The sequence below is a fragment of the Taudactylus pleione genome, unplaced genomic scaffold (assembly GCF_031769625.1).
Source record: "Taudactylus pleione unplaced genomic scaffold, aTauple2 ptg000122l, whole genome shotgun sequence".
NCBI classification, from domain to species: Eukaryota; Metazoa; Chordata; class Amphibia; order Anura; family Myobatrachidae; genus Taudactylus; species Taudactylus pleione.
Genome location: NW_028284524.1, coordinates 9,591,610 through 9,611,175, shown reverse-complemented (window position 1 = coordinate 9,611,175; position 19,566 = coordinate 9,591,610). Strand labels below are relative to the sequence as shown.

At 45.7% G+C, this 19,566-nt stretch overlaps 1 protein-coding gene across 2 annotated transcripts in view; it reads right to left on the bottom strand.

Annotated features, from left to right (window-relative positions):
• Positions 1-4,613: 4,613 nt before the first annotated feature.
• The window catches only part of ABCB6 (ATP binding cassette subfamily B member 6 (LAN blood group)), a 57,064-nt gene continuing 42,111 nt past the window's right edge, over positions 4,614-19,566 (bottom strand). For both annotated transcript variants that reach the window (XM_088472338.1, XM_088472336.1), the window contains exons 14-20: positions 8,219-8,276; positions 7,771-7,875; positions 7,016-7,190; positions 6,565-6,677; positions 6,105-6,199; positions 5,474-5,542; positions 4,614-5,385 (exon numbers count right to left, since the gene is read on the bottom strand). In XM_088472338.1, coding sequence (XP_088328464.1) covers positions 5,229-5,385; positions 5,474-5,542; positions 6,105-6,199; positions 6,565-6,677; positions 7,016-7,190; positions 7,771-7,875; positions 8,219-8,276 — 772 coding nt within the window. In that variant the 3' untranslated portion in view covers positions 4,614-5,228. The remainder of the gene's footprint in view (positions 5,386-5,473; positions 5,543-6,104; positions 6,200-6,564; positions 6,678-7,015; positions 7,191-7,770; positions 7,876-8,218; positions 8,277-19,566) is intronic.

The following is a 19,566-nucleotide window of genomic DNA, read 5'->3' as shown; positions in this document are numbered from 1 at the left end:
GAGACCCTACCTTAGGGTCTCGTCGCAAGCCTGATGGTCGCGATGGTAATTTTGGCCGCTCGCTATAGCTGTGGGTGGTCACCCACAGCTATGCGAGCGGCCGGGAGGCCGCTCCAATAAGTGAGAGGGCCGGCCCTGATTCAGAGCGAGCACTCTGTCAGAGCGTCCGGCTCTGAATCAGGGCCATAGTCCAAATGTAGACTATCTCAATGTTATATACTGATTAAAAAGAGTGATTGAGGGGCCTATTCATCATATGGCCTCCGATGATTAGGTATTGAACTCGCTGCGGGGGATACTTAAGTATCCAACTCGCAGTGGGGGAAACGTGACATTGGAGCAATTCATCATTGCTCCGGTGAGGGAACAACTGCTCAGAAAGCAGTTGTACCTGTGGTTAGTATCACAGCTAGTTATGTAGCTGCATTACTTACCTGCTCCCTGTTGTCCTGGCTATGCATGCATGACCTCGGGTCATGCATGCGCAAAGCCGCCGTGGAGGCAGTGAGGAGGCGGTGGCGGGATCTGCTCGGATCAATCTTCGCATTCCGTAACTCTTTCCCATAGGAAGGAGCGGGGCTACGAGAGCAAGCGCCGTCTGAAGATGGAGCTTGTTCTTGGCAGCAAACTCCGAAAACTTTGTTTTTGGAGTTTGCTGAATACCAAGGTGGTCCTAATGGACCCCTGAGGATGAATGGCCCAGTAACTTAAATATGCAGAAACAAGCGTTTCCGCATGGTTACCGGGCCATTTATCGTTTCATGGATAGGCCGCTGAATCACACAGTACTATTATAATAGAGATGCAAGCAATATATTAAAAAACATAAGTTATTGATAATTAAATGTATGGGGACGTTGCCTGACCATTTGGCTGGGAGGATATGCACCATTGTGTGCCATTTGCTGGCTGTTGCACTGGGAGCTGGTAACCAGTGGATGTCTCTTTGCACTTCCTGGCTCTTGAGAACATCTGTGGCTGGCATAGACAATGCACTCCACAGTTCCAGCCTATTCTGCCTCCTGGAGTAAGTGATGGCAGCAGGTGCGGGTTACTGTGCCAATGCATATGCTTCGGGGGTGGACACCTTTCCCCCTTCTCCTGCATGATGCTGGACTGAAGGATTCCGCTTTGCCTGGTACACTTGCAGTTTGGAAGAGATGCATCCACAAGAGCTGTGGGAGTTCTGTGTTTTCTGGCTTGACCAGCAATGTGTAAGGTCAGCAGCTGTAACACTAAGGAGATTTCATTGGCTTTTACTGTCTCTCCTCTCTCATCTTTGAAGCTTATGCACCTCTTTACTGCTCTACAAAGGGGAATCATCTTTAATAGTACAGTGCTCCTGCCCTGGGATCATCCTGTTTCAGCTTCCCACAATCTCCCAGCTCTGGAGCCGTGTAACTAGCCTTTTTAGTGCCTTGTGCAAGAGAGAGCATCGGTCCCCACCCACAAATGTCATATATTGATATTCTTGATAGTTTGCAACATTGGAAGAGCCATGGCAAATTATATTGTGGCAGTGTATCATTTGACTCAATAAAGGGACCTGATTTACATCTCTGTTTGTTCCTTTCTTCACACAAGCAACACTCCTTTTTAATTTTATTTATGTCAATATTTTCCATCAAAATTATTATACCTTATCAGAAACAACACAGGGCCTGATGCACTACGGAACTTAACTGCGAATGCAATAGTGATTACGCACGCAGTAAAACTGCGATAGTATGCTAATCCACTGCGAACACAATGCAATCTCAGCACAACATAAGGACGTCCACTTTACACACATCCGTAATGTTTAGCAGGATTGTGAAAACATCGGTACAATCGAGTACCATCGCAGCCTCACGCACACTTGCAGAAGCTCTGGCCCTACTCAGAAATTCCTAACCTCATTGCACGCTGTGAAAGCCCAAGCTCCATATGGCATCACAGTGGTTAATTTATGCACGCCCCTGTAACGGCGTTCGAACACACTGGCACGCCTGCGTTTCCCCTACCACCCCCCTCCCCCCATCACCACCCACAAACAATACTTCATGTCAATCACTCTGTGATGGGTCTGCGTCGTCACTGTGATCGCAGTGGAGTGTTCGCGTGTCATACGCAAGCGCAGAATGCAGGAATCGAGCAGAAGTGTCCCAGCTGATCTTTACACTAAACCAACAAGACTGTGCCTGCTTGTCCCCCACCCATGTATGCAGTAGAGTAAGGTAGGATATAAGCAACAGTGGGGAGAGACAGAAGTGGGCACCAATAGCCATGGTAAAGTTAATATTTTATTTGAGGCTCTTTTAATTCACGAGTCTAGCAACTTGCCCAAACAACCCCCCATTCCCATTTAGGCAAAATGAATCTAGCCAATGTCTTGACCTTCTTTTTCGTTATTACAAGACTGAATTTGTGATGATGGTGGGAGTTGGGGTGTAGGCTGTAGCAATATATTAAACAGAACAATTATCACAATTGCTGGCACGTGATGGCCCTAAATTAGAGTTAGGAAGACTAAATAAAGATATTACATTAACATTACATTAACTAGGTTAGTATCTAAATGTAACTTATTTTTTAGTATTTCAAACTTAGATAATATAGAACTTGTATAAAATGTTTTTAACTTATTTAAACTAATAACATTATTTCCTTTTTTTCTGGTACTAGTTATGCGAATGCCACGGTAACTCGCCAGTGCTGCATCACTATTTTCTTAAGTCATTGTTTTTCAATCTTTAGCTTCCTGGCTGTAATGATTATTCATTGACTGACTTTAAGCTGGAAGCTGAGGATTTGAAAATAGCAATTGAAATGTACAGATGTATCCTTGCTGATCTAGACTCAAAACGCCATGTAGCGCGATATGCCCCCGCGTGAGTGAGCCACCAGGTCCTGTGCAACTCTGCTAGCGTCCGTCTATTTTTGCCAAAATTGCAAAAGTGGCGAAGTGGTGCAGGAGACTGTGCTGATTCATTTTATATGCGACACAGGTATATCTGTGTGCAACAGAGGCTGAAAACGAAACTTGGCGTGGAAAAAAGCTGTGGCTGCTACATCGTAGCACTTTGCATGCTGATTGACTCAGTCTCACACAGATATACAAATGTCGCATTTCCAACTAATCAGCACAGTCTCCTGGCACGTCCTAGTCGCATCTTCGGCAGACAAGAACCTTAAAAAAACGCTAATAGAGTCTCACAGGCTTAGGAGCACCAGATGGGCTGTTTGGTGCAACTGCAGCAAAAGATGAATGAGGACACTTTATTACATGAGCAGACCACAGGCACTCTTCTAGTGGCTTGCCTTTCTTCTCTGGTGACTGGCCACACCCCTTTAGTCGGGTAACTGTGAGGGGCCTCTACTGTTGCGTTCCTCTGGTGGGCCCTGCATGCCCCAGTCTGACACTGGCCCCACATTGGGCAAATGGCACCCCCACTGTATGCTGTATATAGCACCACCTCTGAAGGTATAATTTATTAACATTTACTTATGTTTAAAGACAGTATATTCTGCTGGGCTTTACAATTGTAAACAAAAAAGTAAAAAGGAGACTAAGGAATAACAGACAGACAAAGAGGTAAGAGGGCACTGCTCACAAGTTTACAATCTAGAGAGAATAGAAATTTGATACATAAGGATAAATGGTACTGTACATATTGCAGTTTGGCCCATCCAGATTGCAGAGGTTCTTGGTGGGCTACATGATCCAGTCACACAGCAATGTTGGTCTGGGGACAGTGGGTTGTGTGAGTGTTGAAAGAGAACATATGTAGTTATGTATGGACTGATTGACGGGACATAATGGTTTAGAATACCTTCTGCGGTAATAAAAATGGGGCTTCTGTACAGTTTAAACATTCTGAGTGCGGATAGGAAACTTTTTTTGTCACCATCTCTTCCCTTATAACCCATTCTCATTACAAGTATGCTTAATGAAATCTTGTTATTGTGTTTTCAGCTTTCAGACTGTGGCATAATTGGTACTGGATAGTTATCCATAAGGAACCTTCCATTCTTACACACTTTAATGTACTCATCATTTAAAAAAAAAAACTGTGCTTCTTTGATAATGGCAGCATCTTTCCATACAAATCCACCTGCAATAGTGTAAAGTGCAACGGCCGCAATAGCAGCTCAAAATGGTAAAGAATATACAGCCAGACACATAGGGCTATGTTTACTAAGCTGCAAAATCATTGCAATTAATATTATTGCCGTTTTAACTCCCACAGACAAAAACCTGCCGCCACATAAATATAGCCCATGAACTTCTGTCTGAGCTGTATGGAGACTTTGGTGGGAGAATGAACTGGTCTTCTAGTTTATTACCCTCTAGGATAGGGGTGGCCCTCCAGCGGTTGTCAAACTACACATCCCAGCAGGCCCTGCAACGATTTTGTTATTTGGCCATGCTAAAACGGCTGTAGGGCATGCTGGGATTTGTAGCTTAACAGCAGCTGTGGTGCCACTTAATGCCAACGCCTGCTCTAAGAAGACAGTTATGGGATAATAGTAACACCTCCATTGCATAGTTTTTGAAGTGTGCATCTATGATGAATATATGACCTTAAATAACTTCCCTTTAAGTTTCACTATCCACCAGACAAATGTAATAATTTTCCTATCCCAGTCAGAATTATTTAAAAGACTTCTGTTTAAAGAAAACTCGTCAATATACAGTTTTGGTTTGTGCACTACTGATCTTTTTTATTCTTGGTAATGCTTTTAAACATATTACTGTAAGCATCTTAAAAAATCTATTAAATTATTCCACCCATAGAAGACACTGTAGAATAAATATCAATGTATCCATCTACCTGTAGATTATTCCAAACACCCGTGTAAATATACAAAACTTGAATTAAAAAGGGGATTAATAGAAACTCTGAGGTAACAGTCCGGTCTCGGTGATATACACACACATTGCAGATGTGCAAGAGGTATTCTGACAGGACCTGGACCCAATAGCAGCGATTCCTTGGGGTTTCAGTTCCTGAAAGGTAAAATAGTTTAACTACTTCCTGTTGGCAAAACTGGTAGATGTTATTCATGGATGGCTTTCTCCTGTCTCCAATGATAATGGGTGACCTGATCACTGCAGGAAATAATACTTCCGCTTGTGATACAGAATGCTGAGGAGGACAACTATGCTATTGCGGCCACCAGCATTGTCCAAGCTGACTGTGCAGTACAGGCTGGGGGCTGATGAAAGTGGCATCACTCCCTATAGTCTAATGAGGTTTCCTCAGTGCTGGTTTTGGCTGCTGAGATTTCTCTGAAATTCGGTCTTTTCTCTCAGAATCGGAGTCAGAAGAGGACTCATTGCCGCTCTGCTGCTTTTGCCACATTCCAGCATAGACACCTCCCTTCTCAAGCAGCTCATCATGTCTAAGTGCAAACGGAGAGAGAGATTTATATGCAGTAACCATGTTGTGAGATACACAGATATCCTGTTATATTGCAATGTGGCATTTACCTTCCTCTCTCTATGATCTGTCCTTCTTTTAGCACCAGGATCTGATCTGCGTTAATCACGGTGGAAAGCCTGGAAATAAGCGAGTGCGTGAAGTTAAAGAAAGTGCTTTTAATTACATGGGAGATTGGGTAAGGGTTAGTTCTTCTATGGAGCAACTCTTATCCTGGAAGTTCATAAACTACATGTAGATCTCTTTACAACACCCACCATTATAATGGCAGTCTTGCTTACCACTGGGTACTAGCTTGGCTCAAAGGTGAATTAAAATGTATTAATAAATGGGATAATATACTGTAAAATGATAGGGATATTAGAAGTCACAGAGGAGTGAAAGCATGAAACTGTAAGCCTTGTAATATCCACAAGAAATGACAATAGGGATTGCATTGTTCCTTATATTATGCAACTTTTCCAAAGGAAATCACAGATTATAAGGCACAACATCAGAACTCACTGTTTATACAGATATTACTTACAGCACGTTCCTACATATCCCTAGTGTTATATATCATTATAACTTACTCTACATATAATGACACACATTTAGAACACCAGTTTTGGCTTGTGGATTAAGCTAGCGCTATAACAGAAAAAGAATCAGATGAAATGTAACATCAGAATGTAGTCTTACCTGTGAGCAACCACAACTGTAGTCCGATTGACGCAGACCTTTGCCAAAGAAGCTTGGATGTTGCGCTCAGTTTCAGTGTCCAATGCAGAAGTAGCCTGGGGAGGAAAACATGAACAGTCAGTGTGAGATAACAGATGGTAGACCAAGAAGGTGGGTAGGGGGAGGGATCCCTTACTGAGATCTCTTCTGTTTGACCAATGCAGTAGGGATGGTACTATCTATAATTGGGGACTTATCCTTTAACAAAGTGAGAGAGCCTCCGAATGGAGTATTATGATGATAATTGGCTGTCTATTAAATCATTAGCCGACTAGCCTTTCTAGTCATATGATGGGTTAGTCAGCTCTCCTACTGCATCACAGCAGAGGTCCTGGACTTTACTGCCCTCTGAAGATGGTTTGCATAAATACCTCCACCCCAAGCAATTGGAAAACCCCTTTAGAGTAAGTATGACACTCACCTCATCTAGCAGCACAATTTGTGGAGCCTTTAGAATGGTTCTAGCAATGGCGACTCGTTGCTTCTCTCCGCCACTGAGCTTCAGACCACGTTCTCCGACTTGTGTGTTATACCCTGCAGAGATAATAGAAACATTATTTACTCAGAGCCTAAATGTTACCCTGAGACCTAGTGGACTTAAATCTACTGTTTAAACTGTGCAATACGATTTTAAATGTCAAATTATGTCTGTCGTCATATACAAAGAGACTATAAATGCTTCTGAACACATCACACAGACCCACTATGGAATTCAAACAGGCTCCCCCTAGTGGTACTGTATGGGATTTAATCAGCAGGTGCCAAAATACCTCAGCCGTTATTTATTGGCATGGACCCCATATAGATTCTGTAAACAAGAGAATCATATCATAGAAAGTGATTCTGGGATTGGTCTTTGGATAGTCACCCACCATCAGGGAAAGAGAGGATCCGTTCATGGATGTCAGCTGCCGCTGCTGCGTCTTCCACCTCCTCATCTGTGGCACTGACGCGTCCATAGCGAATATTGTTGCGGATTGTATCATTAAATAGTACTGTGTCTTGGGGTACCACACCAATGTGAGATCGAAGGGAAGCCTGCAGCACCTAGAGCCAAGGAGAGAATCAAGTAAAAGGTCAAATGACTAATCAATATACAGCACAAAACTTCAAAGAGATTTCCTACCTTCAGACAACTCTATTGGTTTGTAAATACCCTCCTGCAAGCTTAACAGAGTATATAGTTTTATTTTTCTGTATTCCTACTGAGGACACAGAGCTGTTTTAAAAAGTACATAAAACAAAGCAACAGAAAGATACAGCAATGTATTGTTTATTATACTGTATGTACAAGCTAATCAATTACATAACAGGCTGGCTTTAAATGTGATTCTCAAAAAATGTGTAAAGGGCCTACACAGATTATGGATATACTATAGCTTTACAGGAAACATTATACTTTCTGATGTGACTGTGGGCCCTAAATTCAGTTACGGTACTCCCAATGGCCAAAACACCATTGCAAGAGTCACTCTTATAAAATAAACAAAGGCCAAGTTGCAGATCTAACCCTTGGAATTGTGTTCCTGTCCCTAGCCCTTGATCTTACAGACAGCTTCTACAATGCAACGTCACCCAGATGTTTATAATTAGCTTTTGTATGCCTTAAATACATGTGCCCACTCACCGTGGAGATGTCCTGCCCATCAATCCTGATGCTGCCACCTTTGACATCATAAAAACGGAAAAGAAGTCGTATGATGGTACTTTTCCCAGAGCCAGACGGTCCCACCTGTGAGAGGAAACAAATGGTCTGAAATCAAGAGATCAGATCAGTCTCTCTAGAATGCAGGAATATAGTAGCACAAATGAGCTGCTCAGGGTTACACAATCACACTCTCTGTGCTCTCTTGGCTTGTGTGATAGGAATAAATGGGAGTATTGGATACCAATAATTAGAATAAAGCAAAGGTTGGTATAAGACTGCAATGTATATAGATTTTGCATAGCGATTCTGTCTGTGAATTTTGTTTGTTTAGCACCATCTCATAAACGTCACCTCTGGCAGTTATACTGTGCAACAGTGGTGCTCTGTAAGCGAAATGCGCTGGTTACGTGATAAGCAAAGTGCTCACCAGTGCGACTGTCTGTCCCGGCATCACAGTGAAGGACACATCACGCAGGATCTCCCTCCTTTAGTGGTAGAGAATGAATTGAAATTGAACATATTAGAATGTACCATGAATCCAGCTTAGTGTAGCTGCAACATCTATGAAATTTTTAGAAATAGTTACTTAATATATATTAGATAGCTATCTCTCTCATATATATACAGTCAGGTCCATAAATATTGGGACATTGACAGAATTTTCATATTTTGGCATCTATTCACCACCACAATGGTTTTGAAATGAAACAAACAAGATGTGATTTAACTGCAGACTTTCAGATTTAATTTGCGGGCAATTACATCCAAATCGGGTGTAGGAATTACAACGGTTTCTATATGTGCCTCCCACTTTTTAAGGGGCCAAAAGTAATGGGACAAACTAAACAATCCTAAATCTAACTTTCACTTTTTAATACTTTGTTGCAAATTCTTTGCAGGCAATTACAGCCTGAAGTATGGAACGCATAGACATCACCAGACGCTGGGTTTCATCCCTGGTGATGCTCTGCCAGGCCTCTACTGCAAATGTCTTCAGTTCCTGCTTGTTCTTGGGGCATTTTCCCTTCAGTTTTGTCTTCATCAAGTGAAATGCATGCTCAATCGGATTCAGGTCAGGGGATTGACTTGGCCATTGCATAACATTACACTTTTTAGCCTTAAAAAACTCTTTGGTTGCTTTTGCAATATGCTTCGGGTCATTGTCCATCTGCACTGTGAAGCACTGTCCAATGAGTTCTGAAGCAATTGACTGAATATGAGCATATAATATTGGCTGAAACACTTCAGAATTCATTCTGCTGCTTTTGTCAGCAGTCACATCATCAATAAATACAAGGGAACCAGATCCATGGCAGCCATACATGCCCACGCCATGACACTACTACCACCATGCTTCACTGATGAGGTGGTATGTTTTGGATCATGAGCAGTTCCTTATCTTCTCTTCTCTTCCCATCACTCTGGTGTCTCATCTGTCAATAGAATGTTGTTCCAGAACTGTAATGGCTTTTTTAGATGTTGTTTAGCAAACTCTAATCTGGTCTTCCTGTTTTTGTGGCTCACCAATGGTTTGCATCTTGTGGTGAACCCTCTATATTCACTCTTGTGAAATCTTCTCTTGATTGTTGACTTTGACACATATACATCTACCTCCTGGAGAGTGTTCTTGATTTGGCCAACTGTTGTGAAGGGATTTTTCTTCACCAGGGAAATAATTCTTCTGTCATCCACCACAGTTGTTTTCCGTGGTCTTCCCGGGTCTTTTGGTGTTGCTGAGCTCTCCGGTGCGTTCTTTCTTTTTAAGAATGTTCCAAACAGTTGATTTGGCCACACCTAGGGCTGTATTCAGAATCGGCCGTACGGTCTACGACCGTACGGCCACCTCGATGTTTGTCTAGTGCACATGCGCACGAGGGAGCCGGCTCCTTCGTGCGCATGCGTGAGACCCGCTACGACCGACAGCACTGGTCGTAGCGGGTCTCTTTCCAAAGGGGGCGAGCTGTCGATGTTGATTGACAGCTCGCCCCGTTTGGAAGGCGGGCCGGGGGGGTGGCAGCCCAAATGGAGGTGTTCCCATGGGAACGCCTGCCGTTTGGGGGAGGCCCCACTGACATCACTAGTGATGTCAGTGGAGAGCTTCCGGCTCTGACAGAGCCAGAAGCTCTCCGGGGCTTACGACAAGTGAGACCCTACCCTAGGGTCTCGTCGTAAGCCCCGATGGTCGCGATGGTCAATGACCATCGCGACCATCACCCTAGCGGTCGTTAGAGCTGTGGGTGTTAACCCACAGCCTAACGACTGAAACAGAGGCGGCCGGTCAGGATGCAAGCGGCCGCCCAGTTTCTGAGTGACCGCTTGCATCCTCCGACCGCCTCTGAATGAGGCCCTTAATGTTTTTGTTATCTCTCTGATGGGTTTGTTTTGATTTTTCAGACTAATGATGGCTTACTTCACTGATAGTGACAGCTCTTTGGATCTCATATTGAGAGTTGACAGCAACTGATTCCAAATGCAAATGTCACACCTAGAATTAACTCCAGACCTTTTACCTGCTTAATTGATAATGAAATAACGAGGGGATAGCCTACACCTGTCCATGAAATAGCTTTTGAGTTGATAGTCCCATTACTTTTGGCCCCTTAAAAAGTGGGAGGCACATATTGAAACTAATTCCTACACCGTTCACCCGATTTGGATGTAATTACCCTCAAATTAAATCTGAAAGTCTGCAGTTAAAGCACATCTTGTTTGTTTCATTTCAAAGCCATTGTGGTGGTGAATAGAGGCCAAAATCTGAAAATTCTGTCAATGTCCCAATATTTATGGACCTGACTGTGTACATATATATATATATATATATATATATATATAGTCATCTATTTATATATCTGTTTATCACATGCTTGTTTTTATAAATGCGACATGTTTTGTACTGACCCTGCAACCTTATTTCAGTAGACGTGTCCAGAGTTGAATAAAGCATATAGCATATAGTAACAGAAATTTAATGCATGGAAAACAGGATTTTGGTACTTACCGATTAATCCCTTTCTCCAATTCTACAGGGGACACTGGAGCTCAAGACAGTGGGGTATAGACGGTGGTAGAGTAGAGCCTGGTACTTAAAATTATTTAGAAGTGTGACTGGCTCCTCCCCCTCTATGCCCCATCAGCCCCAGTTTAAGAAGCTGAGCCCAAGAGGAGACGGAGGACAACAGGAAAATGAGGAGAAGGAGAAGTCCACAGAACGGAACAACACCAACTGAAGGAGAACATAGGAACCCACTGCAGGGAACACATGCAGACACACAACCATATAAAGGAACCAAACAAAATGGTAGGTATGCAGCGCTGGGTGGGCGTTCAGTGTCCCCTGTGGAATCGGAGAAAGGGATTTATTGACAAGCACCAAAATCCTGTTTTCTCCTTCATCCACTAGAGGACACTGGAGCTCAAGACAGTGGGGACGTCCCAAAACCAACCTCCCTGGCGTGAAGCGCTGAGAACTTGCCGACCTCACGGCCAAACTGAAACGGACCGCCAAGAACCGTAGGCCCAAGTGAAAAGCAAGAGCTGAGGACCAAGCGTCGGAAAGCACAGGAGACAATCAAAACTCCTCGCTGAACAGCCACAGGAAGTTCCACCACATACAGTGCAAGTCGAATGGGACAGAACAGCTATCTAGAGGACACAGATGAGAGGCGTCAGAACACCGTAATCGCAGCTGGAAACAAACCAACCCTGACCGTTGGTAGCAGAGAGCCCCAAGAAGAATCCATAGAAGGGCAGTAACACGTGAACAGAATCTAAAACAGGAAGATGCAACAGTCGAAGACAGTAGAATCCCAGCACTGCCAGCCATAAAAAATCATATTGATATATGTAGAATTATACAAATCTACAAATTCAGAGCTGATCCTGTCCACAGACTTCTCTAAGAGTATACATGAAGGCCAAAGCCAAGAACCGAACAGTCGACCAGGACCATTCCTGAGGTCCAACTAATTAGGGGGTTTTCAATCAGTGGAAGAGTTAGATCGCAGAAGTCTCCGAGTGGAGATCCCACTGGGCATGAGGCAGAGGCGGCATCAAGAGGATTAAGACTACAACTCCTTGCAGAGGTTCAGACAGCAGTACAACCCATTCTGGAAACAGAGGGATAAAACAGCAACTGGAGCCCTTCAGCAAGCCCAGGCGAAGTCCACTGGCAACAGTAGAAAAGAAAACCACAGCAAAAAAACACAAACAGATGACTTCCAACGTGATGGAAGTGTGTAGTCAGTACCAGCTTCTGGCCCGAACATAGTATGAAAACAACTAGGATAACCAAGCAGTTAAGAATCACGGATGCAACAGCCACCCAGGTAGAGCGAGCTACCAATATCGGGAAGCATCCTATACAGCGAGGCTAGAGGACTAGGACAATCATGAAGGTACCTGTCAGAGTAATGAAATTATCAAAAGATACGGAACAGAAAAACCAACAAGGCCTCCTCCTGTCATAGGAACCTAACCTGTGACTGTCACACTTTAATGTAAACATAGATGCACCTCAGTCCAGAATGTAGCATAACCCCAACAGACTCAAGTATAATAGTGTAACAAATCTCTATGTTGGAACTATGGGCCCAATTCAGATTCGCTATGATGCGCTCGCACGTAGCCAGCCGATTGTATGCATTCTGCGCATGTGTACGGATCGCAATGCGAGTGCACGAACCACTGTGACCGCTCAGTAAGTGCACGCTCCCCGCACACAGACTGCCCTGCACAATCAGTGACAGGAGAAGCCGTTTGTGGGTGGTGACAAGGGCTGGCCACTAGAAACGGGGGAGTGGAGGGGCGAACTCAGGTGTGCCTGAGCGTTTTAACTCCGTTTCAGAGGCCTCATAGTACACGTAACTTGGATGTATTTCACACTGAAGTGCTCGCAGTGCTTGAGGTAGGGTATAGTCAACCACAAGCGCTGCGTTCGCATCCGATGGTACCCGATGTACCGATAGTTACATACACTTCCTGGAGAGGACGTGCGCAAGTGGGCGTCTTAAGACTGGCTGGTGGGCGTCTGCATACACAATGCGATCGTACAGTAAGACATAGTGGACGTGCTAATGCCTTGCCGTGTGATCGCTTGTCTTGCCGAAATTTGCATACGCATCTAGTGTGCAAACCTATCTCGCATTTTGACTCATAGGCATCACAATTGGATGTATCAGTTTCACTGATGTCTGGGGTATTCAATATGGAGCGAAAAGTCATTTTTTGTGATAATTTCGCACCGATGACGTCATTTTTGCTGGTTTTGGTTTTACACCGTATTCAATTTCAAAGACTTTTCGCAGGTTCGAAAAGTCTTTGAAAAAAAACGGGGATAACTTTTCACCACTGAATAGGTGGCGAAAAAAAGTGCAGAATTGGGGTTTATGGGTTTGCATACGCATCTAAGGCCTGATTCAGACCCACTCGCGAGCGGCTGTCCGCTCGCAAGTGGGTCGATGTTCTGGACTGAGCATGCGCACGACGGAGGGAGCTCCGTCGTGCGCATGCGCCAGACGCGACGAGCGAAGGAAAGTCCTTCGCTTGTTGTGTCTGATCAAACGGGGCGTGCTGTCGATGTTGATTGACAGCACGCCCCCTTTGGTAGGCGTGCCGGGGGCGTGCCTCCCTGACAGGGGCGTTCCCACGGGAACGCCTCCCGTCAGAAGCCGGCCCACTGACATCACTAGTGATGTCAGTGGGAGTGATCTTGGCTCTGATAGAGCCAAAATCACTCCAGAGCTTGCGGTTGAAAACCTCAACCGCAGGCTCCGGCTCGCAGTTTTGATGGTCGCGATGGTCAAGACCATCGCGGCCATCAAACTGCACGCTCGTATAGCCTGTGGGTGGTCACCCACAGCTATACGAGCGTCCAGAAGGACGCTCCATTTTCATGGAGGCCGGCCCTCATTCAGAGCGTGCGCTCTGCTCAGAGCGTACGGCTCTGAATGAGGGCTCTAGTGTGCAAACCCATCTCGCATTTTGACTCATAGGCATCACAATTGGATGTATCAGTTTCACTGATGTCCGGGGTATTCAATATGGAGCGAAAAGTAATTTTTTGCGATAATTTCGCACCGATGACGTCATTTTCGCTGGTTTTGGTTTTACACCGTATTCAATTTCAAAGACTTTTCGCAGGTTCGAAAAGTCTTTGAAAAAAAACCGGGGATAACTTTTCACCACTGAAAAGGTGGCGAAAAAAAGTGCAAAATTGGGGTTTAGGGGTGCAGGCTTAAAAAAAATAGCCTGCATCCCTGGGGATGTCGTTTTAAAATAAAATAGGGACACCCCAAAAAAATTATTTGAAATTTGGGGTGAAAAAAAAAAAAAGGGAAAAAAGTGTTTAAAAATAGGGAAATAGGTTCAAGGCTATTCTGCAAGTATGCGGCAGGTGTTTTCTAGAATAGGTCATTAGCGGCAGGTGCATACCGTGTTTCCCCGATAATAAGACACTGTGTTATTTTTTTTTTTGTTAAAAAAAACACCATAGGGCTTATTTTCGGGGTAGGTCTTATTTTAATTAACATTGACATCAGTTCCCCTTATGCAGGCCCCCTTGTAGAAGTGCCCCTTATGCAGGCCCGCCCTGTAGCAGTGTCCCTTATGCAGCCTCCCTTTTACAGTAGCAGTGCCGCTTATGCAGACCCCCCATGTAGCAGTGTCCATTATGCAGCCTCCCTTATTGCATTGCAAGCCCCCCTGTAATTGATCCCCCACCCACCAGTACAGTATTTACCTGACTCGCCGCCGTCCGGGATGTCCCTCTCACTTGCGCGCTGACTGGATCTAACATGATCCAGCAGGCGCGACCACACAGGATCCTCAGCGCGCGGGTGACGTCATGATGTCACCCGCGCACTGCATGACTGGGAACGCTAGGCTTTGAAGCGTTCCCAGCTCAAAATGGGATTTTGGTAGGTCTTATTTTCTGGGTAGGGCTTAATTTAGACCGGGTTACAAAAGTAAGGGTAGGGCTTATTTTCGGGGTAGGTCTTATTATCGGGGAAACACGGTATTTGTAGAATTTTTAAATAAAGACTTTAGGGACTTAAAAATATGCTAGTACCCATTTTCATGTACCCCAAATTTGATGGGACCACTAGAAAAAACGAAAAAAATAACCTAAGAGCTCTTCTGCAACACTTCTTCAATGTCGGAAAAAAAACACCTGCAGCCGCTATTTAAATCCCCGACTTTCATTTGCAGGCTAAAACGGGGGTACCCATAGTGATCCCCCATATTTTTACAGTTTTAGGGGGGGTCCTACAATTTATTCCAGGAAAATGTCATATTTTTTCGCAGATCCCACTTCGCCGGGTCCCGTTTTCGTAGCTTTTATATTGAATACGGGGATAAAGCGGGCGCGTGCCCTATACTTTATCCCTGGAAAATCTCCGATGTGGAGCGAAAAGTCCAGCACAGACTTTTCGCTCCCATATTGAATACCCCTCTGTGTCTTGTTCATTATCAGTTTCTTCTTCTCACCCCTATGAGTGTCTTTATGCAATTTTTTTAGAAGGTCTACCAGGGGATTTTTTAAGTACATGGTCCACTTGCATGTTATGAAGGGCTCACAAATAAGCTTTCTAGCGTTCCCCATAGCTGACTCTTTGCTTACGGAGAAGAAAGGAAAGCCCGACAGGGGACTGCCCGGGTCCATGAACGGCGCTGAGACTTTGCGTCAGCACAGCGCTGCTGTCATGGAAGCATACGGGACGCTGCGGTCTCCTCTGCCCTTGGCTTAGGGAATGACCGGCATCGCCTGACAGCGCCACTCCTGCACCTGGACTAGGGATGGGAATCATTTGATGTTTCATCGGAAACATCGGTTAAATGGTTTTGATTCAATGTTTCAGTACCATCGCAAGATTTCTCCCCAAATGTTTTTCCCTGCTTTTCCAATGTTTTTTTTTTTTATTGTAACACTGTGGTGCTATCACTGCTTTGGGCTGCCAGCTGGCTCTCTCCTTGTTTTATAGTCAGTTACAACTTAAGAATAGAGTACAAAACCCTGACTGGGCTATGGCTGCTGTGTGCATGCTGCTGCTGGGGGTGGTGGCTGACAGAGAGAGAGACATTCTGGTCAGCCAATTAGCAGCAGCACATAGGACAGTCTCACCCCTGGCTCAGTGTCATTGGTGCTGCTCTCAGTGGACACTGGTTGGCTGCTTGGGGTGTCTGACTGCTGCAGCTATTGGTAACTGAGCTGTCAGTCTCACAGTGTCACTGTCAGTCACTCACTGCGTGTGCAGGACACACCTAGCGGTGCCAAGTGTCTGGCATGACATCATTGGTGAGGAGCTGAGAGAGCGAGAGGTAGGACTTGAGAAGACAGAGGGTCTCATTCAGACCCGCTCGCAAGCGGGTCGATGTTGAGGCCCTGCGCACACGCAGCAGCCGCACTGCGCGTGCGCAAGCCCCGGAGCGAAAGAGAAATTCTCTTGTTCCGGGACTCACTACAAAAGGGACGGCTGTCGATGGTGATCGACAGCTCGCCCCGTTTTGTAGGCGGGGCGGGGGGGTGGCTACACAAACGGAGGCGTTCCCGACGGAACGCCTGCCCTTTGGGGGCGGGTCCACTGACATAACTCGTGATGTCAGTGGTGAGCTTCCGGCTCTAATAGAGCCGAAAGCTCACTGGGGCTTGCGATAGACGAGACCCTACCACAAGGGTGTCGTCGCAAGCCCCGATGGTCGCGATGGTCTTGACCATTGCGACCATCACTCTGGCCGCTCGCTAAAGCTGTGGGTGGTCACCCACAGCCTAACGAGCGGCCAGGAGGCCGGGTCAGAAAATAGATGCGGCCGCCCTCATTCGGAGCGAGCGCTCGCATTTTGCAAGCGCCTCTGAATGAGGTCCAGAGTGCGTTTGTCATGATATAGACAGAGACTTAAGTTGAGGGTGGAGAAGAGAAAAAAAAAAAAAGGAGGAGGCTCTGAAAAGAGTAAAATCTGTAAAAATGGACAAGATAAATTAAATTGAGGAAGAGTGTGAGAAGGAAGTCTGTCAGTGATACTTGTTTGTGGAGGTCGAGGACATTAAGGTACTGTACCACTATCACCAACAACAGGATCAGCCAGCTACACTGCCAGTGCCCTGCCAGCAGTAACACGCAACACTCGTGCAATACTGTATGTCACTAGTAGTGAGTACTGACAATAACAATAACACGGCACCACCCAAAGGTCATTTGTGGAAACACTTTGATAGGAAAGACAATGAGCCCAAAACAGCCATTAAAACATGTGCAAACACATCTAATTTAAAATGCCACCTAGAAAACAAACACCCTCTTGTGCTGCTTTGTGTATATATATATATATATATATAGTCCCAGTCGGCGGCACTCTGAATTAATGCAAGCAACACTGGTATAACGTGAAAAGATCACCGGCGTTTCGTAGCTTCTTTTATTGCTCCTTCATCTAGGTAATGATGAAGGAGCAATAAAAGAAGCTCCGGAACGTCAGAGTGCCGCCGACTGGGACTGTGTGTATGAGGCCTGTATATGGCTTCACTGGAGGGCACCTGCAACGCTGTTGAAATTTTTGGAGTGCCACCCTAAGGGACTTGTTGTATATATACACTGCTTGCCTCCATGAAGATAGCCGTAGTATAAGCTTATTTTAACAGTTTATTAGTCTATTAAATGTTTAAATGCAGTTTGCTTAAAAAAAAAACATCGGTAAACATCGGTTGCAGGGAACCAATGTTTATATCCAAAACAAGAGACATGGTAAGAACTTACCTTTGTTATCTCTGTTTCTACGAGGTCCATAGGGTCCACAGGGTTGACCTTGGGGTATAGCTGGATCTGGATCCACGGGCACCACCCAGTTAAAGCTTTGCTGCTCCCAGGATGCACTGGGTCCATCCTCCTACATACCCCGCCCCAGCCACAGGCACCTCAGTTGGTAAGTAGCCAAGGCCGGAGGAGATTAAAAAAAAAAAAAACAGAGAGAAGGAAGACTGGAACACACAAGAACCATACTCACAGAAAGGGAGATGGAAAACCGGTGACCAGCCACAGAGCCCATTTGTAGCCAGGTGCGTCAGGGCGAGCGCCCTGTGGACCCTATGTACCTCGTAGAAACAGAGATAACAAAGGTAAGTTCTTACCATATCTCTTGTTTTCTACTTCAGGTTCCATAGGGGGTTCACAAGGTTGACCTTGGGGATGTCCCAAAGCAGTTTAACTAAGGGCGGGGACGCTCCTGTGCTGAAAGGAGAATCCGGCACCCGAAGGATGCATCCTGAGAGGCGAACGTGTCAAACTTATAAAATCGTACAAAAGTCTGTATGGAAGACCAAGTGGCTGCCTTACACAGCTGAACAGCTGAGGCGCCACGGCCAGCAGCCCACGAGGGACCCACAGACCGAGTGGAATGAGCCTTAACAGAGGTTGGGACAGATAACCCTGCCTGGGAATAAGCATCACAAATAACTAAACGAAGCCAACGGGCTAAAGTTTGCTTGTTGGCAGGCCAACCCCTCTTATGAAAACCAAAGAGGACAAACAAAGAATAAGACCTGCGAACGGAACTAGTGCGATCAATATAAACCTTGAGAGCACGGACAACATCTAATGAAGCCTCATCAGGTGACTGAAATGCCGGCACCACAATTTCTTGATTAATGTGGAACTTGGAGACAACCTTAGGAAGAAAATCCAGACAGGTACGTAGAACCACCCTGTCCTGGTGAAAAATCAGAAAAGGCGAACGGCAAGAGAGTGCGCTTAGTTCTGAAACCCTTCTGGCTGAAGCAATTGCCAGGAGAAAAACAACACTTAAGTGTCATCCACTTTAGCTCCACTGACTCTAGAGGCTCAAACGGAGTACCCTGCAAGGCCCGAAGGACCACAGCCAAATCCCAAGGAGCCACTGGTGGAACAAAGGGAGGTTGAATCCGGAGGACCAGGGACGTCTGGGCCAAGCTGGTGCCACCAGCAGAAGCGTGCCGCCGTCTTCTTTGAATTTCCGGAGGACCCGAGGCATCAAGGCTATCGGAGGGAAGAGATACGCTAATTGAAATGTCCAGTTCATTGACAGTGCATCCACTAGGGTTGCGCCGGCATCTCTTGTGCTGGACCCGTACACTGGCAATTTGTAATTGTGACGGGAAGCCATGAGATCCACCTCCGGCAGTCCCCACTTGCCCACGAGCAGTTGAAAGATCTCTGGATGAAGGGACCATTCCCCGGGAAGCACGTCGTGACGGCTGAGGAAGTCCGCTTCCCAGTTCTGAATTCCTAGAATGAAGACTGCCGAGATGGCCAGAAGGTGGCACTCCGCCCAGGACAGGATGTGTGACATCTCCAACATCGCTGCTCGACTGCGTGTTCCTCCTTGACGGTTGATGTACGCCACTGTGGTGGCGTTGTTGGACTGAATTTGTAATGCTCTTCCGTTAATAGCATGACTGGACAACTGGAAGGCCCTGTACACGGCCCGAAGTTCGAGAATATTGATGGGAAGAACCGCTTCTTCCGCTGTCCAACGTCCCTGAAGTGAAAGAGGACCCGTCACCGCCCCCCAACTCCGAAGACTGGCATCCGTCGTGAGAAGGACCCAGTCCGGGATATAAAAGGGGCGGCCCTTGGTGAGATGAGTTGTCTGAAGCCACCAAGTCAATGATAGGTGCACCTCCAGAGGCAATACAAGCATTTGCGTCCTGATTCGGTGAGGTAACCCGTTCTACTTGGATAGAATCAGCCCCTGCAGGGGCCTGGAATGGAATTTGGCATACTCCACCATGTCGAATGTCGACACCAT